General features: G+C 46.2%; 3 protein-coding genes and 1 long non-coding RNA gene across 8 annotated transcripts; 2 read left to right on the forward strand and 2 right to left on the reverse strand.

Moving 5' to 3' along the window:
• Nucleotides 1–709: 709 nt before the first annotated feature.
• Nucleotides 710–3,834, reverse strand: LOC148379646 (uncharacterized). The gene is made up of 4 exons (XR_015855239.1): nt 3,658–3,834; nt 1,103–3,582; nt 929–1,021; nt 710–796 (listed from the first exon to the last, which is right to left on the reverse strand). It is a non-coding gene; the product is annotated as an uncharacterized LOC148379646 (long non-coding RNA).
• Nucleotides 1,279–5,948, forward strand: gnrhr1 (gonadotropin releasing hormone receptor 1). 2 transcript variants are annotated; one of them, XM_088366153.1, is made up of 4 exons: nt 1,279–1,631; nt 2,137–2,649; nt 4,025–4,226; nt 4,603–5,948. In XM_088366153.1, the coding sequence occupies exons 2-4, from the start codon at nt 2,146–2,148 to the stop codon at nt 5,025–5,027; spliced, it is 1,131 nt and encodes a 376-aa protein (XP_088222279.1). In that variant the 5' UTR covers nt 1,279–1,631; nt 2,137–2,145; the 3' UTR covers nt 5,028–5,948. The 2 variants fall into 2 exon arrangements, with proteins under 2 accessions (XP_088222279.1, XP_088222280.1); XM_088366154.1 differs by lacking the exons at nt 1,279–1,631; nt 4,025–4,226 and having other exon boundaries at nt 1,672–2,649.
• LOC148379648 (immunoglobulin superfamily DCC subclass member 3) lies at nt 5,894–20,457 on the reverse strand. Of its 3 annotated transcripts, XR_015855238.1 has the most exons (15): nt 20,079–20,457; nt 16,058–16,363; nt 15,557–15,701; nt 15,355–15,485; nt 15,133–15,270; nt 14,898–15,056; nt 12,172–12,337; nt 11,042–11,292; nt 10,755–10,919; nt 10,347–10,535; nt 9,422–9,535; nt 9,229–9,355; nt 9,044–9,161; nt 8,101–8,910; nt 5,894–8,055 (listed from the first exon to the last, which is right to left on the reverse strand). XR_015855238.1 is itself a non-coding variant. In XM_088366148.1 (14 exons), the coding sequence occupies exons 1-14, from the start codon at nt 20,128–20,130 to the stop codon at nt 8,830–8,832; spliced, it is 2,139 nt and encodes a 712-aa protein (XP_088222274.1). In that variant the 5' UTR covers nt 20,131–20,457; the 3' UTR covers nt 5,894–8,829. The 3 variants fall into 3 exon arrangements, 2 of the variants coding, with proteins under 2 accessions (XP_088222274.1, XP_088222273.1); XM_088366148.1 differs by having other exon boundaries at nt 5,894–8,907; XM_088366147.1 differs by having other exon boundaries at nt 5,894–8,910.
• A 596-nt stretch (nt 20,458–21,053) lies between these two features.
• stx12 (syntaxin 12) lies at nt 21,054–25,705 on the forward strand. Of its 2 annotated transcripts, none has more exons than XM_088366155.1 (10): nt 21,054–21,198; nt 21,766–21,902; nt 22,463–22,532; nt 22,806–22,905; nt 23,106–23,243; nt 23,364–23,407; nt 23,485–23,590; nt 23,682–23,754; nt 23,945–24,027; nt 24,845–25,705. In XM_088366155.1, exons 2-10 carry the CDS (start codon nt 21,803–21,805, stop codon nt 24,935–24,937), a joined length of 807 nt encoding a protein of 268 aa, XP_088222281.1. In that variant the 5' UTR covers nt 21,054–21,198; nt 21,766–21,802; the 3' UTR covers nt 24,938–25,705. The 2 variants fall into 2 exon arrangements, with proteins under 2 accessions (XP_088222281.1, XP_088222282.1); XM_088366156.1 differs by having other exon boundaries at nt 21,055–21,202.
• Nucleotides 25,706–26,410: the final 705 nt, after the last annotated feature.

Below are 26,410 nucleotides of genomic sequence, written 5' to 3' on the forward strand. Positions count from 1 at the left end.
TGCATGACAATGAGCCAAGAGCAGGAGTGCAGATGGATGACAACGCTGTTACCTTTACCCAAATGAATTTAGAGCGTTCGTTTCACAAGTACGTCTCCGGTGCAATGTACTCCACGGAATGCAAGTCAACATGTGACATGCACTAAAAACACTTAGCGCATTTGAATGCAAATTGATGTTGATGAACAAAGCAGCATACTAAACATTTAACCTTGACAATTAACGTCTTTGGAAGGTGGGAGTTTCTATCCCTTTGTTAACATTATTTTTGTATCCATTCCATATTTAAAAATACACCGTGATCGCTAATTGAATTTTACATGTACAGTTTATAATGCTCCCAACAAGATGCATAACCAACTAAGTGCCTGTGGACTTCCTGACCTACTTTGCACATTGGAATATTTAATTATTTATTATGAACTTATTGGCACAGTGGTGCGATGCAACAGTAGTATCGCCTTCGTCTGTCTCCTGGATCAACCAACTGCGAATATATTGCTCTAATAACGGAGGAATAAAATACACACTACATGCCTCCTCATTTGTCAGCGTGGAAGGAAGAAACTTTATTTGCACTGCAATGAAAAGTACACTCGCTGTTTATAAGGGGAGCGCGACCCCAAGTGGACAACATTCATTATTGCAAAGCGCATTGCACTCCATATTTTTGGTACATTACACCCAAATTTGCATCCCACGACCTGTGTGTAGATATTAAAAATACCATCCTTTATTTCATCTTTGACCCTGAAATTGGAAATTTCTTGCTCAGGTGAAAATTCACCTACCGCCACTGAAAAACACGAAGTGAAACGGTACTGCGTAAAATGAGTACTAAACAAATAGACTTAAATCTACTGTCAATAATTAACCCTAACCCTAGTGGCTAGAAGAGTGACTGAATATTTGCTTTTTTTTTTTTTACCTTCAGCAGGAGGTGAGATTTTATGATTCTCTGCACGGGTTTAATCAGGTAGGAGACGATTGAGTTGACCAGCTGGTGCTTCTGCTGAATTTTCTGTGAACCCATCAGAGAGAGAGAGAAAAAAAAGCATGTCAGAAAAACAAATGTCATCTTCTGTAGTTTCATTGTGATCACCTTGAGCTCTAACTTCCACTGAAGTACTTTACAGCATGCTCCTGTATGCATGCATGACAGAGTTGTTTTGATGCAGTCTCTCTTCCCAGGTCTGCCTAAGAGCAGCGGCAGCGGCAGCGGCAGCGGCAGCGGCAGTAGCAGCATTGTTCCTGGAAATTTCCCAGGGTATCTTCCATGTGTCACATGCGTTGCTCAGACTGCAGCAGTCGCCACGTCATGCAGCCCAATTAACCAATCAGAATCGATCCGGGCTCCTTTTTCACACTGAATTCGCAGGAAGGGACAGAACGCGTGCCTGAAGGCGGGCTTAATGGCCGAGCCCACAGAGGTGGTTAGAACGCAGTAAAAAAAAAAAAAAAAAACGACCGGTGGGGATCATGAATGAGGTGGTTGAAAACCGCGAGACTGGCAAAGGACAGAGAGTCAAAGTGAAGCTTCAGCACGTTGGACAGCTACTGAATGGAACACCGTCCCTGATGGTTTTGACTTCACCTCACCGCCAGTAGATTTCACAAAGATTAGATTTCAGGTAAGAATATTGCCGATTGTAATGATGATGTCAGGGGATGATGGGTCAGGGCTGCGCAAGTCATTGATGGACGTACTGAACTGCAGATTGATTGTGTCCATTGTGCTGTCAGTCACGGTTTGCTTCATAGCACAGTAAAACAAACGTGCGTTAGTTTCAGCGTCTGGAGATGTGTGCTCTATTGCAGACTGAGTGATTTCTTTGGCGCATTAGGAGTTCTTACAGTTTACCACAAGAGGGCGCTGCTTCACCAATGTTATTTGTTGCCTAATGAAAACCCACTCTGGACAATTGACTTCATATTACAAACATTTGACTTTGTTGAAGGATTTTCATCTTACAAGAATTTGAAACGGCCACAGTCCAATGAGGTCAATTATAGGAGGCACTAATAAACAGACTACTTGTTGAATGAAGGTTCCAAACACAAATGTAACTTTGACTGGCCTTAATCAGAATAGGCTGTTTTTGATTTCACTGTGGCGCGTGCCGTTGTTGCTTTCAGAGTGCCACCATGCCAGGGAACCTTTCCACAGCCGCATATCCTCCGGTCAACACCTCGACGGGTACGGCCGCCGCACCGTGGGAAGCGCCGGCCTTCACTGCGGCGGCCCGCTGCCGCGTGGCCGCCACTCTGGTGCTCTTTGTCTTTGCCGCTCTGAGCAACCTGTCGGTGTTGATCAGCGTGCGCTGGGGCCGAGGCTATCGGCTGGCGGCGCACCTGCGTCCGCTCATCGCCAGCTTGGCGTCGGCCGATTTGGTGATGACCTTTGTGGTGATGCCGTTGGACGCCATTTGGAATATCACCGTGCAGTGGTACGCGGGGGACGCCATGTGCAAGCTGTTGTGTTTCTTGAAACTCTTTGCCATGCATTCGGCGGCGTTCATACTGGTGGTGGTGAGCCTGGACCGGTATCGGGCCATTCTCCATCCTCTGGATTCCCTGGATGCTGGGCTGAGGAACAAACGCATGCTGCTGGTGGCCTGGACGCTCAGCTTGTTGCTGGCATCTCCTCAGGTAAGATGGGGCTTTTCCTCAGCTATACTTGTTGAACAAGCGCTTTCTTGTCAGTCAAAGGTGACAGCTGTAGTAGAATGGAGCATTTTTGAAAGGCTAGTATGAACAAACTCAGGTTTGCTTCGCTGAGAGACACTGTCTTTTTGGGCGGAAGAAGGTTTAGTTTCAAGGTGGAAGATGGTAAGACACTTTGTTGCCTCTGCATCCTTTGTTCCCTTCAGTCGCCTCTGTGAAAGAGAGTGGAGCTAAAAATAGTGCTAGTGAGCAGCTTGTTGAAGCTGGGACCAGATCCATCATTGATAGGAGGGAGGGAGGGAGGGAGGGAGGGTGGATCATGGCCTGATAGGGTGCTTGCATTTGGCTTTCCTGAACCTGGAGCGCAAGCACAATAGTTTAACAATGTGCTTGTCACTGTGAAATGTTCTTCACAGGTAAAGAAAAAGAATCACCGCTGTCCTCCAATTCCGGTGCCACATTCTTAAGGGACCTCTAGCTATGCTGCGGTGGAAAAAACAAAATCTTGTATCATCAAAAAAAAACCAACACCGTCGGCTTGATGTATCGTGGAGGGAATTACAACTACTACCTAGTGGCGTTTGTTTTGTAGACCGAGTAATTGAGGGCAAACCTTCATTAGAGCGGAGGCCCCTATTTGTCAGGTCGGGTGGTTTTCACCTCTGGCTTTTTCGTCAAATTGGGTTTTGTTGCATAGGATTTGGGCTTCTGTCTGTTTCTTGGTTCTTTTTGTGCCTTGTCTTTGTGTGTTTCATTCCCTGTCATTGTTTTCAGGTCCTTGGTTGTGTTATGTTGCCGATTGTCCGCGGCGCCGTTCGTCTCGTCTTTTTGAGATTGCCGCGTGGCCAAGCCGACACGCTCCATTGGACGGCCGCTTGTTTCAATAGGGCTGCAGATTGATTGCTGCCGCTTGCTTGCCTTTGGAGAGAGGGAGATGCAAGCCTCATGAATAAGTCAAACAAGAGCACTTTGCCAAGATTGCGGTGTACTTACAGATTAGCGTGTCAATTGTTGCTTGCTTTTGGTGCTCAATTGATTCGGGGTTCCCTTTGATCCAGCAATTGTACAAATCACACAAAGGCAATGAGCACGTTTGCCAAAGAGCTGCCGTTGGCCGCAGCTCACATCCGGAAACTCGCATACTTCCTCTTTTCATTGAGCCTGCACATGTAAGACATATTGTCAAAGAGCGGTGCATTAAAAGCGATTTAATGCACAAGAGTGGAGCAAAGAACTGTTGCTTTCAAAGTTCTTTGGCGTTTGTATGCCATAAACAAAGGGGACATTTGTTTACAGCAAACAAAGGACGAGTAAGCAAAGTGTTTCCCATGCTTCATCTTGTCACTCTCCTCATTCTCAGCTTTTCATCTTTCGGGCCATTAAGGCAGACGGAGCCGACTTCACTCAGTGCGCCAGCCACGGGAGTTTCCAGCATGGCTGGCAGGAGACGGCATACAACATGTTTCACTTTGTGACACTCTATGTCTTCCCGCTGCTTGTCATGACCTTCTGCTACACAAGCATCCTCACCAAGATCACTGGGCAGATGCACAAGAGCAAAGGTGTGTGTGTGCGTGTGTGTGTGTGTGTGTGTGCGTGTGTGTGTGTGTGTGTGTGTGTGTGTGTGTGTGTGTGTGTGTGTGTGTGTGCGTGTGTGTGCGTGTGTGTGTGTGTGCGCGTGCGCGCGTGCGGGGCCACCCCCACAGTCAGCCTTGACATTTGACTTTACTTTTGCTCGCTCGGTATCTCAAAACAATCAAATCATGGAGCTCCGTGGAAATGGCGTTAATTGGTTGCAGCCCCTTCAACATTTTTCTTCTGTATTTTTCGAGTAAGGTCATTGTACTCAAAGGATACTTTATAAAAACATCAACTAGCAGTTGTTGCAGACTGATTAAACGCTTGGACCAAGTCAACTATGCTTCTCCTACTCTCCAGATGGTGAGCGATGCCTGCGACGTAGTGGAAAAGACAAGATTCCCAAAGCCCGGATGAAGACCCTCAAGATGACCATAGTCATTGTCAGTTCTTTCGTCATCTGTTGGACCCCTTATTACATTCTGGGGATCTGGTACTGGTTCCAACCGTCCATGATCCAGCACACCCCAGAGTACGTGCACCACATCCTGTTTGTCTTTGGCAACCTGAATACATGCTGCGACCCGATCATCTACGGTTTCTACACCACGTCCTTCCGGGCCGACCTGGCCGACGTGATGGCGTGCTGCCGCCGTGGCGGCCGCCGCCGGCGCGCCAACGGCGACTCGCCGCGTTCTGCGGACGGCCTTTCGGCGAGAAACGCCGGAGCTGCTGGGGAGATGGAGTCGGATCTGAGCTCCAACCCACACAGCGGTAACGTATGATGGACGGAGAGGCCGGTCACCTCTGATGACTCTTACGGAATACTCAAGGGAACATGATGAGATTGGGAAAGAAAAGCCCCGCTCATGATAACCAGTGGAATAAGATCAAAGTGAATATGCTGCAACATCCATAGCAAGATGATGGCTTCCAACTTCTAATGCTGTTTTGATGTCATTCGTTTTGCTCTTTCTGGGCATGAAACATACATTTGAAGCGGACTCACCCAATCAGATTGCTGTGATGTCATCAATGTGCTGCTGCATATTTGCACTGGACCTCGGGCTTGCCGCGGGAGCCGCTCATCTCCTTGTTTTTTGGAAGCAAAATGCAATCGAGATGCGCAACTTGAAGCAGTTGAAGAGCACAGCCGAAAATTGCCTGAAGCAGTGTTTATAATTATAGTGGTCGTTTTCCTCTTGTCCAAGTCAAGACGTTTTGGTGGTATTTGAGCATTGTGCAAAATGGTTGAAAAGCTTGATTTGGCTCAGGACTGTCCGAAATATGGCTCATCAAGCGCACTTGATATGAGCTGAGTGATATTATACGAGCCCCCCAAACGCAGATGCTGAAGTATTTTTAGAACAAATTGTATAACCTTGCATGATTGTGAATGAACTCAACGTAATATTTAATACTCATTGGTCCCTAGACAGTGTTAAGGATTGTAGTGATTGGCCAGAAATAAATAAGCTGTTGTGCATCGACAGTACAGTACAGTACTTGTATGCTTCAAATACGTGATGTGCAATTTCTAATTTGCTGACTATCAAATAACGTGTACGCCAACAGAACAATAAAAGTGATGTCAAACATATGCTGCTTGCTTTGTCTGTGGAATGTTGAGAGACTTGAACAACTGCAGAAATGAATCAAAAATGTCTTTATTTGGTTTTAGGCATGTTGGAATATGAGAAATGTGAAGTGCAGACATTCAGAGAAATTTGCAGACAAAACAGAGACCAAGCCATACCGATAGGAATGAACTAGAATCTTTTTGTTTGTTTTTTTGTTTTTAATATGGGGCTATTCAATGCATTTCTTCTTACTTTTTACGTTATAGAAATGAAGTTGTGGCCGTGAAGTTGAATCTTGCACCGAGCCTTAACAATAAATAAATAAATAACAAGGATCTGTCCTCACATGATATGACGCCATGAAGGTCCGTCCACACTAACAAATGTAATTGGTGGGGAAAAATGTTATCATCATCATTGTGAGCTAGGACTAAACCAAATCACAGCTTGGCCTCGGTTCCCTGCTGCAGCTTTCCTCCAGTCTGCTCTCTCCATTTCGACCTTTTCCTAATTATTATGGTCAAAGACCTCTGTGACAACGGGTTAAAGCTTTTTCGTAAATCTTGGACAGCTTAGAGAACAAAGAAGCACTTATAGAAATATTAAAGCATCATTTCTCCTTGGTACTATATATAGCAGCCTGTTTCTACTTGCTAACAATTTCTTTCCTACTAGTAGATGGTTGTTTCAGGACAGAAGGTGAGTTTGGCTACAGACAAAAAAACTCACCCTGCTCAGAAAGCACCATTTTGCAATCCTAAAAAGTCATCAGCAATTCATCATATGTATCAAATCTAATCATCAGAACAACAATTAAAAAAAACATTCAAAAATATGAACATTTGTTTTGGCAGCTTTTCCTCTTTAACAAGAAGGATGAAAAATATTGACTATGAACAGAAACAGTATAAAGGCTTTTCCTTGTTACAAAACTATCTTGACCACTATCACGCTAACAAAAACACATCTTCCGTTCACATTGTTTTTTTGGTATCTTGTCAGTTGAACAGCTCTTGGTCGGTCAGGTATGTTAGAAAAGAGATAAGGCGAGGCATTTCATTCAAAATTGCCCTGCTTCGTGTAAATCTTTAAAACTTATAGAAGGATAAGAAAGACTTGCAACAGATTGAGACAACTCACTTCAGTCAATTTTGCTCACAGATGTAGTTAAAAAAGAAATATTGACTAGCCACGAGGAGAGTGGTGTCTCGTTGCTGTGGCAACCCTATATAATTGCAATCAATATTGGCGGACAAGACCAAATTCCTCAATCGGGACTACCAGACTCCGATATCTACCGACTGCACAAAAGCACTCGTTTATTTATGAATTTCTTTTGAAAAATGGGAAATCTCTTTGTATGCTGCGGCCCACAAGTGTCTCCTCACGCTAATATGTTCTCATGTTTCTGTGCTTTGGTTGTGAGGAAGTATAAAAATGGGAAAAATGGATTTGGTTACATATTTGTCCGCGCCATCAAACTATTTGGCAAGAAATTGTGACTACGTATGTTGACATCTTCCAGAATATGACATTTTCATTTGGTCACTTTCAAACGGTTTGTATTTAGCAAAATAGCTCCGTGTTCAAAAATGTGGTATGACATCATAAACAATAGCTTTCTTTCTTTTTTTTTTGGCTTGGGTTGAGTTAAAGCAAGGCAGGTGACCCCTTTCAATCAGGAAGACTATTTTATACAAAAAGAAGAAAATCAAGAAAACCATCAAAATGTCTCAAAACAACGTCTTTGGGTGTCATTTAGCTTGGTTTTCATTTTTGGATAGGCTGACATGGTGAAACGCAAAAAGCCTAATCCGTGCGTGCGTGAGTTCAGGCATCAAGTCTCACCTTGGAAATTCTTCAGCCGCCCGCCAGTTCGGTGCCATCGAGGGCCCGGAGTAACCAAATTTGGCATCTGGAGAGCAAAGTCTGCAGCCGGGCCGTTTGGTATCTATTTGTCTAGGGTTGGTTCCGTTTGGGTTCTTCTGGAAAAAAGATCTGAAAAGGTGGTTGGTCATCATGGCTGTAATTCCGTACGCAAATCCAATTCTCCTCTGATGTCAGATCAGAAGAAATGAACATTTGCATCACAAGTGGACACAAAAAAGAAGGCCTGAGGGGAGCAATTCCAGTTTTGGCCCGCAGTGCTTTCTCTCCACGGTAGTCGACCCATTGAGCTCTCTCTGGACTGGACTGGACTGGACTGGACTGGAGTGGACTGGACTGGACTGGCCTGGCCTGGCCTGGCCTGGCCTGGCCTGGCCTGGCCTGGCCTGACCTGGCCTGGCCTGGCCTGGCCTGGCCTGGCACGGCACGCTGGCATTGGCACTGGTCAAACACAAATTCAACGGGATGGCTTTTTTTTTTTGTTTTTTTTTGGGAGGGTGGGGGGTGAGGTAGGTTGGCACAGGCAACATTAATGTTGTTCTCAACTATGGCTCAGGTATTGTGAGGTAGCTTTCTTTGGAGGTGTGCAAGGTTTTGTTTGTTTGTTTTTACAAATGGCGTCCGCATCATGGCTAACCATGACGCTCTGACCTCGGTAAGGCTTTCGCAAAGGCCGCTATGTTTCTTCCCGTCTTATTGCAGACAAACTGAAGGCAAAGTCAAGAGTTCTGTCACAACAGATTATTGGGAACGTCACGTCAGTCAGGTGTGGTGGATATTTGGCTTGCTTTTTGTCTACACCATCACATGCTGGCGTGCTCGGCGAGATTTGAGGAATATAAAACATTTTGGTTATCGAACATTCTCCCACGAGCAAGCTGATGTGACGCGCATTTACAAAGTGACAGGACCAAATCTGGAGTGACAATACTCTGTAAAGGCTTTTCGTCGACATGCACTTATGCTTGTACGCAGGCAATCAAGGCAATACGCTTTGGTTTGACATAGTATTAAAGTTTAGCTTCGTTGCAAATAACTGGAGCAAAGTGTTGGGGGGGGGGTTGAGGGATGGGGTGAGGGAGGGAGGGAGGGAGGGAGGGAGGGGGGTGTTTGACCAGTGCTAGCCTGTGCCGGTGCCAGGAAGACCCGATGAGTGTTGCTCAATGACCACTTGGCACTGCGCCGGGCAAATTGGCTGCTGCTGACAGTGAGGAGGGAAGACAAGGCATTAGATAGTGAAGAGAGCAGGAGACTTCTCCAAAAGCATGTCAGAAGTGGCCCTTCCTTCCCTTCTGCACCATGCTATTCTTCTTATTCTTTTTGTTGAAAGCTACCTGAGGCACTGGCTCCATCCTGGGTGGGTTTGTTGCCTCCTTGCGGATGCCATTGTGGCCCGCGTTGTCGTCACTTGGCACGGCCCAAGTGTCCTGAGTCCCTTTAGCGCAAAACAAACTGCAAACACATTCCAGGAATGAATACAGAGCTGCACCATTTGAGCAAAGATCGATCCCAATCGGACCTGCGGCGATATCCAAACATGAGGAAGATGACGCAGAAGATGATGCAGGCGGTACCGATGTGGATGCCGATGACAATGCTGCCCAGAGAGGCTTCTCCGTCCCTGCACTGGCACGGCCCGTTCTCGCCTGCAGGTAACATTTCATCTTGTCACGCTTTGCTCCGGCCGTAGGAAGGCGTGGCGTGCGACTCACCGGTGTTTTGGGCACTCGTGCCTTCATCTGCCAACGACACCAGCCTCTTGGTGCACTCGCTCTCCCCGTTTCCATTGTAGGCCACCAGTTTGACTTCATACACGCCACCCGATTCTGAAAGTGAATTTTTGATCCTTTCTCAATTGGAGCAATAGTTGTCCCTTAAATACGACCCCACCCTTTTATTGGTCAAATGGAATGAACCCAAACCGCATTGTAAACACTGGCACAATGTCATTCAAGAGACGTGTCACAATGAAATCCACGCAAGCGGAGACCTTTGACACTCCAGAGCACTTTGCAACATTGTCTATTATTGATTCCAGACTGGAGATGACAGTGTTTCATGGCATGGCATCAATTGGCTCCATCAGTGAGGCACATCCCATTATTCGCTTCGGTCATAATCTCCGGTCTCGTTTTCAGGCCCATCTCGAGCAGTTTGAGGGTGAAGTGACGAGGAACATACTTTCATTGTTCACACTTGACCCGAGAAAATCAATCCTATATTGTCGCATCAATATACTTATATTATTATCCTAGTAAGCGTTGTGTTTAATTGATTAAGAAATGTATACACCAAATGCAAGCTCATTGAAAATTCCAACTCCATTTTTTCGGTTTTATCCATACCTCTCTGACAGCAGCGTCAAATGATTTGATGCAGCACCTCATGACATGATCATTTGTGCCTATTATGGATGCCACTAGGTCTGCGATCAAATAAGGATTGTCTGCACAGTGCAGCAGGTGCTGTTTCGCCCTCGTTGTTATGGGAACAGCGAGTGAGTGGTGAGCAAATTCAGAGCAGTGGTGCATGCAGAAAAGAAGGGAAAAGGAATCTTCCAAAAATAATGACGTAGAATGAGATCAATTCAACCTATCAGTTTTGGACAAGTGTCGATGAGACTAGACAGGCACGTACCCAGATTTGATAGAACGTGGGCATTGACGTGACAGGGCAGCTGGATGGGTCCCTGGAAATCAGCATTGGGGACCCGGCGGTAGGACAGCCTGAAGCCTTCGGCTCTGCCGGCCTTACTGGGCAGCTCCCACAGTACCTGGACGGCGCTGGAGTTCAACACCTTGGTGAAGAAGGTCGGAGTTGTCGGCACTTGAAAGGATGAGACGGAGAAGAACGCAAATGAGCGAATGCGATGGCATCGCGTACAAGCTGGAACGGAAGATGGATTCAATCAATCTCATATTTGCTTCAAGTAATACATAATCCAATAAAAAAGACATGGAATCCAATGATGAAGATCAGCAAAGAGGCAAAGCTGCTTGAATGGAATGCATACCAGTCAGAATGAATAGCAGTCAGTGTCCTTACCGCCACCCAGTGTTGTTGCCACCACAGTGCGAGACTGCTGACTTGCTCCGAGTGGGGAATAAGCCTTCAGATAAAGGGAGTAGGTGGTGGCTGGCTCCAGGTTGTTCACATCATGCTGAAAGGCCCCTTTGCTGATGGCTTCTTGCAGCTCCAGAGCATCTGGCTCTAGAAAACCACACACACAGACATATATGCCGCAGCAGCAGCAGCAGCAGCAGCAGGTCAGTCTTAAAGAGGAATAGATATTGACAAAGGTTTTTGGTGGTGCCACATACATACATACGTACCTCCTATTTTGCGGATATGCAGCACGTATCCAATAATGCCCTCAGTGACTTCAGCGGGCGGTTGGCTCCATGCGATTTGCAAAGCGGTGGTGGACAGCACGCTAGCGCTGAGGCCTTCGGGAGCGGCGGGCAAGTCTTTGGCTTGGGCCACGGCCAGTCGGGCGCTGGCCTGGTTGGTGCCGGCGCTGTTCTCAGCGATGCACTGGTAGATGGCCTCGTCCTCGGCGCCGATACGAGTCAGAGCCAGGGTACTGCGGAGATGACACGCAGCCTGATCGGTTTACACGCAAGTGAAAAGGTGGCTCGAATAACATGCAGTCGGATCGTGATACTTACTGCAAGAGTCCTCCCACATCATCACAAATAGCACTTGAGTTCCCTCCTCAAGATACAAAGGAATTTCCTCTAGCTAGCTCGTTCAAAATTTGCAAGGCCAAAATTTAAAGGTCAAAGAATGTCAAGGACACCAAATCGATGCCACGATAGCACTAAAAATAGATATTCTTTCCTGAGGGTGTCTATTCGTTGTATCGGATCGATTGTATTGTGGGGAGCTCATCTATTCTCTTTAAGGCAACCGCTGCAGTATTGAAAAGATCCAAAAGGCTTTATGAAGAGCTATGAAACACTTGGGTGGTATTTTCTGTCCCAACATGACATTTGAAATCATCCACGCACAGCTTATTGCGCAATGTGTACCTCTCCCGAGACAAGTGCAGCTACAGTAAAAGTGAATTGAATACGAATCATATCACACGATGGCCCATTACATCTTTCTAAAAAACATGTATAATTAATAGGGGTGGCGCTCTAAAAATACTGCAAACGCTCCATTTTTAATCATGTTGGCATATCAATTGCCCGCTAAATTCTGTAGCAACCCACGACTGGAGAATATAGCATGTATAAATAGAAAACGTATGCTATCTCACAATTCCTTTAAATGTGATTGGACTGATATGAAATCATTGAAAGAGGAGAAAAGGTCACATAAGACGAGCAGTGATAGTGACATGATTTTATGTTGGCTGTGCAAAGGCGCCACCTTGTGGTGGGCCTCAGGCTTGGCAAACCACTCTTTGTAGCCACTACACGTTAGCACGCGTAATGACATGACATGACATGTCTACCTGTTGTTATTGGTCAACTTCACGTTGTGTCCAGGCATCAAAACCTTGCCGTTCTTCAGCCAGATGAGGTGAGGCTCGGGGACACCCTGTGCCACGCAAGTGAACACGGCACTGCCCCCTGCTGGTTTGGAAACTGACTGAGGCCACTGAAGGAACTCTGGAGGCGCTGTGAAGTGGAGGGAGGAGGTTAAATAAAGACAAAGAAAGAACTTTCTTCAACTTTTTTTGGGACATTTTTCAACTTTTGAAACTTCTCAAATTGTGTAGAAGAGTAGAAAAAAAGTAAACAATATTTCTTGTGAGAAAAAACCACCCCCCTCATGCACATACTGAACAGATGCAGAGGACTATTCTTCCAACACATTGCAATTATGCCGTCACAATAGACGTGCATATTCATGCACGGCTCCCTTTAAGCTCTTTTAAGCCCCTCCCTCCCAGCTCAGCATCTCATTGATGGGCTCATCCGCAGTGACCTCCCCAACCCCAAATTTCTCCCCATAAGCCGATGGAGATGTGTCAACAAGATGCCCGATTTAATCAAGACATTCATCGGGGATTCTGACCTTTTTGTTTAGCTTAATCTCTTTGATTTTTTTCCCCTCATTTCTCAGCGCCTTAAAAGGAGTGATGTGTGGCCCTCTGCACGTTTGCATGTTCCTAAAATAATCTTTTGAGTTGCTCACTACATGTATTTGTGTATGTAGTGAATGCAAAGACTAAACACATCTCCAAAACGTCTGAAGTTCAATTCTTTGTTTTAATCAGCCCCTCCACTGCCCGCCCTTATGTGTGGTCATCATGCATCATGCAAGAGGGGAGAGCTGTCCACCTCTCGGTCCGTTCATCTGTCCCAACGTCATGTTAGAAATTGTCAGGCGTCCTCAGCTGACTGCACACGGGTCGGGTCGATCCATAGCGCGTATTGATCAGTGATTCTGTTGACCTTGAGTTTTAGCGCAGCTCATAAATCTTGCCCCCTTTTCCTTTGTTTGCATTCATACATCTTTCCGTTGTCGTGCAAAGCACCTTTATTCATTTTCCTCCTTAGGATGATTCATGATTGAAGAAAATTAAAAGGAAAGCCTTCCCCAATCATTTAAATGAATAAATATTAGAGACAATTTGGAATTCAGTTTTTATCCGTTTTCAGAGTGCTTTGATTCGTTTTGATTCGTTTCATATTAGTTTATTTTTTTTAATTGGTTTTAGTGTTCGTTGTTCTTTTTTGGAGATCATAAAAGGGGGGCTGAGTTCCTGGTGTGGGAAAGTTGCTGATGTTGATATAATTTATGAGAAGTGAAGGCCTTTGTGGCATCTGCATGATAAAAGATCTGCATATCTTTTTTGGAGGACTTTGTGGACAAAACCAGAGGGAGGGGGGGGAGGTTATGAGACAGAGGGAGTCTGGGGATTTTTTTTTTTTCTAAACACGATTCTATAAATTGGCTGGCCGTCTTTTGTGTCTCCCCCTAAAATGGCGGTGACACCCCGGTCACCACGGCGCTCCCCCTTGTGGGATGCTATCCATCTTCCAGGCCTCCATAATTAACTAAGAGACCCCCCCCCCCTCCTTTCTCTTTTCATTTCAATGTCCGCCCCCCAGCTCGACCGTTTTCACACTATCATGCCCCCAGTCCTCCTGTCGGGGTTAGAGGTCAGAGGTCGCAGATCAGCGGTAACACCCCTTCCCCTTTTTCCTCCTAATCCATGCGCGGCGTATGGACAATTTCGTCATCCCCTATTTTTCGCTTTTTGTTCCATCTCCCCCGACCATGGCCGTGAAGGCGCTGGTGTGAAAACTGTCTGCCGAAATCCCACGGAAGTTGATTTGGGATGGAGTGAGATACTATGTTGTAAAGTTGCAGACGCTCAATGTGTTTAGTTGTAAACTCAGGAAGCTACATGTGCTAAGCATTATTAACCGATGTCCACTGCTCCTTATTGTCTATAAACCAAGTGAGAAACCAAATCAATACATTAATGAATATATTAGAGATGATCTCAATTTTCTCTATTCTACACCAGAGGCCCCTGCCAATCACTTTAAGGGGGGGGGGGGGAGTATTGATTCATATGAGCGTTGGACGCAACATCAACGGAGGGAGGAATGGTGGCAAAGCTGAATGGTATTAATATAGATTCACGTGACAAAAATGATGAGGAACATCATGTTTGGAATGGAATCATCTGTATCAGCAATTCCAGAAATGCAATCATGTTCAGTATTTGTTGAACAATGTGTATCATGAGTTTTTTCTCTCAAGTTCTCAACTATGATGCCTCATTTATGGGTTGGTGGTGTTAGGGGGCTGCTGCTCCAGACAGCCGCCCCCACTGAGGAGTCAGGGGCAAAGGTGGGAAGAAAGGGTGGAGCTTTGCTATTGACCCTCTCCTTCCCTTTCACTCGCTGCCGCTGCAAATTAACATGGCCAAGTACACACACACACAGACACACACAGACACGGGTCGGGCCGCAGATGCTCCAGTCAATTATCAAAGGTGAAGCTGAGGGTGAGGCTGGCAGCACACCTCAAATTCACAGCTCATTTATTTTTTCATGATTATTTCTTACTTGTATTTGATTTTTCTGAACCGCTATTTTTCAGAGAATTGACCTGTCATGAAATTCAATGAATACTATGGAGTCATGGTCTAACTAAGGTTTGAAAAATACAAATGCTTGGAGCTCATGTAGTGACTCTACATGATCCAGTTGCACCTACCTTGTACCACAAGTCTGCCAAGCGCCGTTCGTCTCATCCTGGTGCCCGGCCGGTTGGCAGCGCACACGTACACACCAGAGTGCTGCAGAGAAACGTCTGAGATCATCAGGTTCCCCGTTCCGAGAACCTGGATACCTTCGACTCCGATGGAGCGTCCGTCTGATGGAGTGAAAAAACAAAGCGGCGTTGGAAAATCCACATCAGCTTCCGAGTATGTTTGTTTAAGTGGTGTTACCTAGCCTGCTCCAGGAAACGATGGGCTTGGGGTTTCCTGTGGCAATGCACTCTAAAATGGCCGTCTGATGGACAGTGATGGTCAGATTCTGAGGCCCTGACAGGATGACTGGCTCCTTGTAGATTCTTGAGGTTCCACCTAAAAAACATACGCTACGATGTACTACATATCTTGCACGTACGATAAGCGCGCGCGGCGTGCCATCGTTGTACATCCGCCTACCGGTGATGTTGAGAAGGGCCTCGTGGCTATAGCGAGTGTTTGCAATGTTGGTGGCGACACAACGGAAGACCCCGACATCGGCCTGTCTCACAGCCGTCACCTGAAGGATCCCCATCGGGAGAAGAGTGTACCTGCGTGGAGAAATAGGAGGGAATGTCAAAAAAGTGACCTGTGATCACCACGCGTGTGTGTGTGTGTGTACCTGTTGTCAGTGGTGCTAAGGGGCACTCTGTCTTTCTCCCAGGTAATGTTGGCCTCAGGTATTCCAGAGATCTGACACTGGAAGCGTGCAACACCTCCCTCATCTACTGCCATGGACATCGGGTGGGTGTGGAACTTGGGAAGAGCTGACAAAGGGAAGACAGACATCCAAGTGCCATCACAAATGATGTCAAGTTGACTCGTTTTGTTCATGACTGGATAAGAGCTAGAATGAGCAAGGTAACCTTTCCACTTGCTCGGCTCCCGTAAAGGTTTTCCCAGGACTTAATGGATACGAGCGGAGTACGGCAACAAATTCGAGATCACCATGGAGACTCATTACATGGAGGTACGGCAAGATTGCAATAACTGGTAGATTAGCCGGAAAGCTGGCTTTTTATTGCTGTGACCCAAGTGGGGGCAGGGCAGGGAGGGAGGGAGGGAGGGAGGGAGGGAGGGAGGACACCGTACGAAAGCATCAAAGACGGGAACAGACACTTACACGCCAAAAGGACTTTGGCCTTGCGGCTGACCAGCATGCCGTAGCGATTCTGAGCGGCGCAGTCGTACTCGCCCGTATCGGCGTCGCTGCCTTCTTTGCGTTTCTGGAAGTTGTCGATCAACAGGGTGCCGTTGGGCAGCACCCGAAGCCTGGAATTGGCGCTCAAAGGCAGGCCGTTCTTACGCCAGCTAATGTGGACGGGCTCCTCGCCCTGCACGCTGCAGTCCAACATGAGCGGGCGATCCCTCACCGCAATCACGTCTCGGGGTTCTTGCAGGAAAGACAGCTCAGAGGCCGAGCAGGCACCTGGGAAAAACAAGGACATGGTCATTTTCCCTCTACTGTGGAAAATCAATCCTCGTTAAAAAAACAACAACAACAATCTCATGTTATTATTTTTATTTGACACATTTCAATAAATAATAATCCTCCCATCATCCAATTTTCATTGGATTACAGTTTTGGAATAACATCTCGATCCAAACTTCAACAAAGGAAAGCAATGTCAAATTGCAAGACAACCAACCGCATTGGACGCTTTGCTGGATGATTTGTTGCATCGATCACTTTTGCCACAAAAGCGCCAGAATGCCGTCCATGCATGGAGGGCAACAACAATGCCGAAAAGTGAGGAGGAGAATAGCGGCGAGGGTCGCGGAGGTCAAGTTTAGGAGAACGTCTGTCTATACAACAAGGGGCCTAGCGCCCGCCACAATGGTGCTGTGACTGTGGTTGTTTGCGCCCAGCCCAGCCCAGCCCAGCCCAGCCCCCCCAGCAAACTTTCTTGTCAACTAGCACGCATGCACTCACGCATAAGGGCACGGCACCATCTGCCCCCTTCTTATGCATGCCCTCCGCCCTCCCCTCCCCTCCCTCCTCGCCATCCTTTCAGATCCATCTGAGAGGTGACTTTCCCATGCCACCAGATCTCCTCCATCGCACCCGTGCGCCCTTTTGGCCGTGACCTCCCTCTGCATTTTCTCTCAGCATTAACGTGCTAATGACCTCATATGCAAAAGAGCGGCTGGCGTCGTCGCCTTCCCAGCTGCCAAGCTGGAACAATGGCAGACTGCCCTTGAACCCGCACAATGCCCGATCAGTGTCACGACCAAAGGCACCCCTCCCTTCAAATGTCAAGGTCGTCCAGACGCCACGCAAGACAAAGCCGTTTGCGGCCGAACTTGACTCTGGATGCCTTTCGGTCTCACTAGGGTGAACGTACATACGTAGGTGCAACGAATGAAGGCAAAAACAAATTCAAATCCAAATCTAACGGCAGCAGTCGTCGGTGCGTAGATTGAAAATGACATTTTGAGCCATTTGGCAAATATTGCAACGAAAAGCTTGGCTCCTGTCATCCAAGCGGAAAGATTTGTTTTCTCATTTGATGTCACTAATGGAATAATACGTCACTCTAAGATTGAGGAGTACGTTTGCACCCATATACGTACGTATGATCCATAGAAATGTGCTCCTAAGGCATCAAAGAACAGTTGGAACAGCGCTTCAAGAACCATGAAGCTTCCCTGCAGGTTCAACACGATTGTCCCTCCTTCTCCAGATCTGCGTCATTGCTGGGACTAATGTGTCACATCATGACACGAGCATCTGCCCCCTCCATCTAATGAGAAATGTCCGCGAGCACAATCGGGCTGTCCCCCAATGAGCTGAGCTGAGCTGAGCTGAGCTGAGCTGAGATGGGCCCAGCTGATGAAATTCAATGCATTTTGTGGCTGAGGGTGGATGGGGGAAAGGGCCTACAATCGCACTTGCTGGAGACTGACGGACGGGATCATCAACAAGGTCACTTTTTTTGGGGGGTGCATTATCCCCATTTCAAGTGCATCTTAATGAGCCTGACAACACATTGTCTGTGGCCGTGGCTATTTTACACGAGAAGAAGACTCCTTGCATTGATTGTAAAGTAAGCGGATGGGAAAATGTTGCATTGATTGTTGCTTTGTTTTCTTTCCAGATGGAAGCTTCAAATCAAGACTATCGAGTGGGCCATTTTCAATATCGTCGGGCAAGGACTAATAATGAGATTTTATTACGGGAGGGGGTTGTCCGGCAACCCCCCACACGAGCACCCTGTGTCTGTAACCTGGAGCCCCTCGGGGTCATGAGAGAGTCAGAAGCGACGAGGATGGATGCGTGGAATGGAATGGAATGGAATGGAATGGAATGGGGGAGGTACGGAAGATGTGGCCAGACTCCCGCATCTGCTATTGTTTGGCCCACCGCTGCCCGTGAACTTCACACTGTTGTCCATCACTCCAAGTCTTGGGATCAAATTTTCAGATGTGCCTGTTTTGATTCGGCGTCGTTCCAACTGTCGTCCATGACATACATACGTACATACATCTTCCTTTGAGGAAAACAAGTGGCCGGATGAAAGGGCATGAAATGCATCACCCCAGGGCTTCTTTTTTTGGGAGTTGAAGTCTTGTCGCCGCGAGGCTTTTACCAACCACTATGTTGTGCAAACATGCTTCAAGCTTTTGTCACTGCTGTGGGGGGTCTGTCACGGATCTTTTCCACAGTCCCATTCATAACTATTTAAATGGAGGCCAACTTCAGTGTCTGAAAAAGTCACTTCAAGACAAACACTTTCAAAATGTCTTCTGAAATGAACACCAAGACTTATTGGAGCTCCACCCACAAAAGCCAAGAATATGTTGAAGCTTAAGCGTTTTGGAAAACTTTGCATTAGCAAGAGTCAAAAGCGGTGTAGGGTTAGGTGACTGTTGGATGTGGACCCAAATTCACATTCAAAATCTCAAATCTAAAGCTTGGCCCTTAGGGCCTGATACGGCCCGCCACATCATTTTATGTGGCCCGCAAAACAAATTGACTTTGTGACAAATTGTCTTCACTTTTAAAAGAGACATTGCAACTAATGATGCGGCCAGCAACAAAAATGAGTTTGTTTACAAATAGGGATGTTAGCATTTAGAGTTTAAAGTCGTGACATTGTGTCCCTGCTGTGGACTAAAATCAAGGGGTGCTTCTGCCGGCCCGCCCACTCTAGCGTGGGGGACACGGCCATGGGCAGCTTTTGGCAGATTACCTCCACACTCGCACATGTTTAATAAAGTCTCAATCTGAGCGCAGATTGGCGCTCGCTTGCTCGCTCGTCTTATTGTGTGACGGTGAGGTCAAGGAAGACAGAAGAAAAGGGCAGGCAGGCAGGCAGGCAGGCAGGCAGCCTATTGTGTCCATGGCGACCACCCCTACTGCTGGCCAGGACGAGCCTACCCCCTTCTGCACAGGTCAAAGGTTATTGACTTGAACCCTTCATTAAAGACGGAGCCTCCCACACCGTCTGCCCGGCACCCGTCCGTCCGTCCGTCCGTCCGCCCGCACCCCTGATGCAAATTTGGGGGGAGGGTTGGGTGAAACAACACCATCCAGATGACCACGGAAAGGTTGCGATTCGGACTCATCCCTTTTTATGGCTGGTTTTGCTACTTTGGACCTGTTCTGGTCAATCAACTCCCTCCAGTCACAGGTGTATCTCCTTGCCACTTTGCTTGAATTTTCTTCTCTAGTTTCTTTTAGTCCTGCTTGGTTCATTTGGTGACCCCAGACCCAGTTGGAGCCTCCAAGTTCAAGAAATGCTTGCATTGTTTTGCACTACAAGAGTTTTGTCTGATCCCAGTTGTGTTGCCCCATAAGTCAAAATTCTTCAGTGTGACTTCTTGCACTCTAAAGTGCTCGTTTGGTGTGTGCATTGAGGATGAAGCAGCTATTGAGTAAATCTGCCAAACATTTCAAATGAAACAAACAGATGGGTCTGTATTTGCTGACAATACGTATCTATGCTAGCAAGTGAGGAAAAGAAATGCTCAAGTAGGATCTTCAAAGCAAATGAAAACAATTGATCGTTCATATGAAGCATTGATGCAATCCTTGTTTCAAAGTTGAGGCAGGTGCATTAGGCCAAGTCCCATTACACTACAGATACGTACTTTAAGCACAGCAACAACAGCAACAACAACAAAAGATAAAGTGTACTTACTCAAACATAACAAAGCTGTCAGGGCAGTGAGCAATAATATTCTTGGTTTCATTTTGGTTTTCTTCACACCAGTCACTATTAAGTCAAAGCTTCAGCTTTTCCAAACTCTTCAATGGAAAAAGGTAATCCGGATGAAAACGGGAACTCTTCTGCCTCCACTAAGTATTCTTTGGTTAGTAAGCTAAAAAGTGTGTATGTCTATGACTAAAGCATTTCTATTCTTTTGAATTGACGGTCCAGTGACGGGCCCCGCGCAAGGCTGCTGGTCATGTCCAAAGCCACTCTGATCTGAGAATAGTGAGAGGATGGATGACACCTCAGCCTGGATGGGGCTCATTAGTTATTCCGCCTCATTGTTGCCACTGAGCGGACAATGATGCGGCCGGCGGCCCATGGCAGGTTGGTCTCTTCTGGACCAATGGCAGCCCAGGGGTTTACGGAGGGAGGGAGGGAGGGAGGAAGGGGTGGTGGCTCGCTCAGCCTGGGAGGCATGATTGATATTCATTTCAATTGAGAGCTGCTGGCCACCTACTGCCTGATGGACCAGCTGTGGCCTGAGCTGGACACGCTGCTCACCAGAGCTGCTTTTCTTCTCATCGGCTGACCTGGAAAACGGCATGCTTCTGCAACATAGTAGTCCTACTCAAGGCATTTGGGAACATTTGAAACATCATCAGTGATTTATTCTCACCTGCGTTTTGGGTGACTGCATTTCATGCCTTGCTCCCCTCTAGCGGTTAGAATCTGAAATGGCAGTTTCTCGAGCAGCAAAGTAGAAAATGCACATCATAAAACATTTTCGTTTTCATAACCTAACGTTATCTCAAAAGCTATTAAAGATATATTTGAACACGTTTTATTTCAATTAAAATGGAAAGTAGGTTTAATGAAAATTCGTCAAACTTTTTTGGTTTTAAAATTGTGAATTAATTTGAAAGTTACAACAAGTTTGAGAGGTCAAATTGGACAGATTACATCGTATTTTGGGCCCTCGGTGGCAAGTAGCTCAACCCACCACATGTGACGTAATACTGTCATGTGACCGACCAGGAAGGGCAGGATTTTTTTTGGACGGCAAGAGGAAAACATTACGCCTATGTGTTCTCGCACAGCCGAATAAGCAAGTATTATCCCTAATATATATTATTCAACATGTATTGACATTGTTTCTAAAGCAATATTGCGTATTACAGGTTTGAAGATGATATCTAATGTCAAATGAATGATTTTGTGATTTTTAGCTTCACGTAGCTAGAATGCTAACAGCTGAGCAGGGCTACGCAACTTTGCCTTAATCCACACAGCAGTAGCAGTGTCGGTCGATCCGTTTGAGGAGCACACTTGTGATAGCTGGGCCTCGGCGCTTGTTCAATTATTCACACGACTAGTTCTCAGCGTGGCTGGAAAAATCTCATGTGCGTGGTTAGCTATTCGGTTCGGTCATTGAGTGAGGCATTAGCTGGCTAACTGGTCAACTAGCGCTAGTTCATCAATGTTTGCTGACCTCATGCCAAGGCCAATTAAGTTATACAATCGTAGAGATGCCAGTCGTTACAATCCGTTTGTGCTTTGTGAAAAGCAACCATACTGTGGGTTTGCTCATTTTGCTTCTAACCATCAACAGCCACGACCGAACAGAAAGAAATATGTACAGTAGTTCTAAACCTGGGTTTCATTTTGTGTGCAGCCAAAAGTTCAAGCCAACCGGTTCTTGGAGAGACAACATGTCGTACGGTCAAGGAGACAGCTATCGCCCAGTCCCTCGGGATTTCACCAGCCTCATCCAGACATGTACCTCCAATATACAGAAGATCACGCAAAACAGTAAGTGCTGCAAATATGCCACTCTTGCTGAAACTGGGAACGTAGTATGTCAGAATGGAGACCGCGTGATCATTGAGTGACAATTGAAATACAGGTATTCCGGTGGTTTTCAGACATGGCTGCTGAGTTCAAATAAAGACAGGAGGGCCTTTGTTTTCTCCCAATGAACAGAAAGTGGGCCATGTGATGTGACCGTCACATGCTTCTTAAGCCACTCGCTCACTGGCTTCCCGCTAAATGGTCTCATCGGAGGCGTTACGGCAGAGATGAATTTGCTCGCTACTTTGAGACAGAACTCACAGAAGCGAGACGGTCGGCGGCGCTGTCTTCCAAGTGTGTCAGAGCTGCTCGATGAAAGTTCAAAATACAATCCCTATTTAGATACTTTGATGTCAGCGCAGCAGCTTTCTAACCCCAACCTAAGTTGTAAATGTGATGATTAGTCCCAAATCCTGCCTGAAACAAAGTGACAGCTTTTGACAGACTGAGCTTGACCTCGAAAGTGTTGAAAGCACTTTTGTCTCCAGATTCACCTTCATTTGATCTCTTTCCTCTGACAGCCGCTCAGATCAAGAACATGGTGAGCCAGTTGGGAACCAGGCAGGACAACAGTGAACTTCAGGATCGCCTGTATGTACAAAACACATTCACATACATACGTATATACAGTAGTGTATCTTGCAATTCGATTCTTTTCCCAATCATTCAGACTTGTCATGTCATGTGAGGTACACGTAACACACGGAGGCAGTTTGACTTTTCATAATCCCCCCTCAAACTCAAATTCCATAGAAGGACCTCACGGGTTTTCAGCACAAGATGAATTCAATGGTATCATTCTTCAAAACATGATGTCGTGGTAGAAGCTTTCTTTAGAAGGGCAAACTTTTTCTGTTTCCGCAGTCAGCAGATCCAACACTACACCAACCAGCTTGCAAAAGAAACCAACAAGCACCTGAAGGAGTTGGGCTCTGTTCCTTTGCCAGCATCACCCTCAGAGCAAGTTAGTCGCAGACAGCACGCTCATCTTGTCGCCCTTTACAATCACTTCTGGACTTAACGCTAACAAGGATCAGTCATGATTGCGTTCGTACAGAGCGCAATGCTCGTCACCGACAGTCCAATCAAAGCTCGTGGCGTTGTCCGGATTTCATATCGTAACTGCGCCATCTTTTCTTCCTCCCTTCGCTCCGCCGTGTCCAGAGGCAGCAGAAGATTCAGCGGGAGCGGCTGATGAATGAGTTCTCCGCAGCTCTCAACAACTTTCAAGCGGTCCAGCGGCGCGCGGCCGAAAAGGAGAAGGAGTCGGTAGCTCGAGCCAGAGCCGGATCTCGTCTGTCGGTACGTAGGAACCTTTATAGAAAGAACGAGCAGTGATTCAAATGATATCACCTGACCTAAACATTGGAATTTCAAATATTGTCATCCAAATTGGCAGCATTTGTTTTCCTTCTCTTTCAGGCGGACGACAGTTTGCGAGATGAAAAGCTGGTCTCCTTTGATAAGTAAGTGGATGGCGGCCGGGTATTCCTATTGAGAGAGATTGTTAAGAGAGCGTGCAACTTTTTGTCTCCCACAACAGTCAGGACGACTGGGGTCAAATGACCACTCAGACGGAGGAAGCGGCCATCACAGAGGAGGACCTGGAACTTATTAAGGAGAGAGAAACCAACATCCGACAGCTGGAGGTCCGTGTCTTTCTCTTGATGTTTCTCAAACGTGGCTTTCCCTCCCGCCACCACATAGATCACAGTAGTTTCTTGTTCTTGTCTCTTACAGTCGGACATTATGGACGTCAACCAGATTTTTAAGGACCTCGCAGTGATGATCCACGATCAAGGAGAGATGATTGGTGAGAAGAAGCAGTTGTTCTCAATCCAAATACTACAGAAATCATTTGAGCACAAAATAAAGAATAGAGATAAAAGCTGATTTCGGTGAACGTAAGGAATTATGGCTGAACGATTGAGAAAGATCATTGAGGGTTTTTTTGGTCCGTGTGCCACACCTCCACTGAACATTGTGCATGTTTTGTTTTGCAGATAGCATTGAGGCAAATGTGGAGAATGCCGAAGTTCACGTCGAGCGAGGAGCAGAGCAACTGCAGAGAGCTGCCTACTACCAAGTAAGTTCTCAAGTTTCTGGCTAGAGTGTATTTGATCCTGGACTGAGGACCATATCAAATATTTGCTTGCATCTTTCCATGGGACAACACTGGAAGAAAAATGACACATTGCCGCCATAATATCGACAGCTCGTGTAACAGTGTCAATATTTGGGCTTTGAATTGAGACTCATGATTTATTTCCTAAACAATATAGAAAGAAATAATACATTTATCAACCTCAGGGGGGTGCCATGTTGGACATTTCCGTCCCGTTGTCAATTGAAAAATACGTCACGGATGCTTTTCCCCCTGGTACGAGCGTAACGTCATCCCGGCCAGCGATGATGCGTTCAGAAATCCGCTCGGCGCACGCGCCGGCTGCTTCGACTTGGCCGGTCGGAAATTCAGCGCGTTGCTCAAATTTGCCGTTTGGAAATTCAGAGTGCACCAAAAACAGAATAATGCAAATAATCAAGACTGGAGAGCACAAAATGGCGCCTTCCTCAGGTGAGTAAATGCCATGTTTTGAATATTTTTCTTTTTTTTTTTTTTTGAATAAATATGTGGTAGACTGAAGTTTAAAAAAGATGCCAAATTTAGATGAAACAGCATTTTGGATTGACATACGCCTTAGGTAGAGCATTTATTTTGTTGTTCAGATTCTTCGATAGTTCTTTGCCACAAGTTGCTCTATTGAACTTGTAGTTACTGTTATGAAAGTGTTAGCCAATGTCACACTTTGGACATGTCAACAAATACTCCCGTTTGTGAGCGACCGTACGCTTCATTTGACGAGTTCTCTTTGATTCCTTGCTAACACCTTCACTTTTGCCAGCAAAAGTCCCGGAAGAAGATGTGCATCCTGGCGTTAGTCTGCTCCATCGCACTGGTCATTCTGGGCATCATCATCTGGCTTGTATCAAAGTGACTTCACTCCATGTTAACTCCATCTTTGTTCTTTCTATATTATACGCTGCCCTCCTCTCACCTGAAAGTACCAGCTAGAAGAGCAGATAGCTGCTCACAGGATCGCCGGCATAGATTAGTGCAGAGCTGCAAACATGCCAAGCTCCACCGACCACGGATGGGTTTGTTTTTGTTTTTGTTTTTTGTTTGGTTTTGGGGGGGACGGAGGGACGGAGGATAATACACACATTTGAACTGCATCTTAAGAGGAACTGAGGTGGCTGAGGGGATTGATTGATTTTCCTGCACTAACACTCGCAATTTCAACTGTTTAATTATTGCAATTAGTAGACCAAACTAGGAAAGAATATATAATATTGTGATTTTTCGTTGTGTGTGTATGATTTTCGTCATCTCTTCTTATGGCACCTTCTCATCAAAAAGTGTGTATATTGCACAATTGAAGTCAGTTAGAAAGACGACAGAGAGCTGGCTGCCTGGCTGGCTGCCTGGCTGCCTGGCTGCCTGGCTGCCTGGCTGCCTGGCTGCCTGGCTGCCTGGCTGCCTGGCTGGCTGGGGCCTTAGAGCAAACACACACAAGACTCCAAGCGGTGATTGTCGTAAAACTGTTGTATACACAGTCAATTCATATTTGTAAATATTACACTGTACTGCATTCTAGCCTATCATGTACGGTATATCGCGAAAACGCAACGCCTGTCCCAAGAAGCAACTGACTCGATTTATACGACTCATGTCAGTATATGGAATAAATGTCTTGATTACAGTACTTTTGATTTGGTCATATTTCGGGATGCTTGCTCATAAAATCGGAGTGGAATCAACGCGGTAGATTCTTTTCAGTCGATTTCAATCACAGCGCATCTCAAGTTGCCAAGTAACTGTAGATGAGTCCAATCGTAATCAGCTCTTCTTGCGCGAGCCTTAATACGGATAATCAGTGGAGGAATTTTGCTTATATGGAGGGGTAAGCTGTGGGGGAAAAAACAAACCATCATGTGCTTAAAAAGAAACGACTGCAATTTTGGAGTCAGCATAAAAATCCAACTCAACAGAATGATTGATTTATACTTGCAAATTGTTCCCCAGTGTTTGGCAATTTTGAACTCAAGGGGGCGCTGATGTCTTGCCATTATGGGGTCTGTAAGTGAGGAGAGAGGGAGTTCACTGGGTTAATTTTCAAGGTTACCCAAGTATACCATCCAAATCTGCACTTTGACAGCTCCAGTAATCAGTTCGCATGCCAGAAAAAAAAATAAAAAATAGCCCAAATACCTCAGAGCCCAACACGTGCAGGCACAGAAAAGGGCCCAAATACGCAAGATGATAAATGCAAATCAAACAAGACTTTCATTTCAAATGATGATGTACAATCATAAAAGCTCTCCAAATACATTTGGAGCCAACTCTGGAACATTCTGCAGGCCCTTATTGTTACTGCTGCACAGCAAAGTTACGTTACCTAACAGCAAGT

Source organism: Syngnathus floridae, chromosome 21, assembly GCF_059516105.1.
Source record: "Syngnathus floridae isolate MCC-2025c chromosome 21, RoL_Sflo_1.0, whole genome shotgun sequence".
Lineage (NCBI taxonomy): Eukaryota > Metazoa > Chordata > Actinopteri > Syngnathiformes > Syngnathidae > Syngnathus > Syngnathus floridae.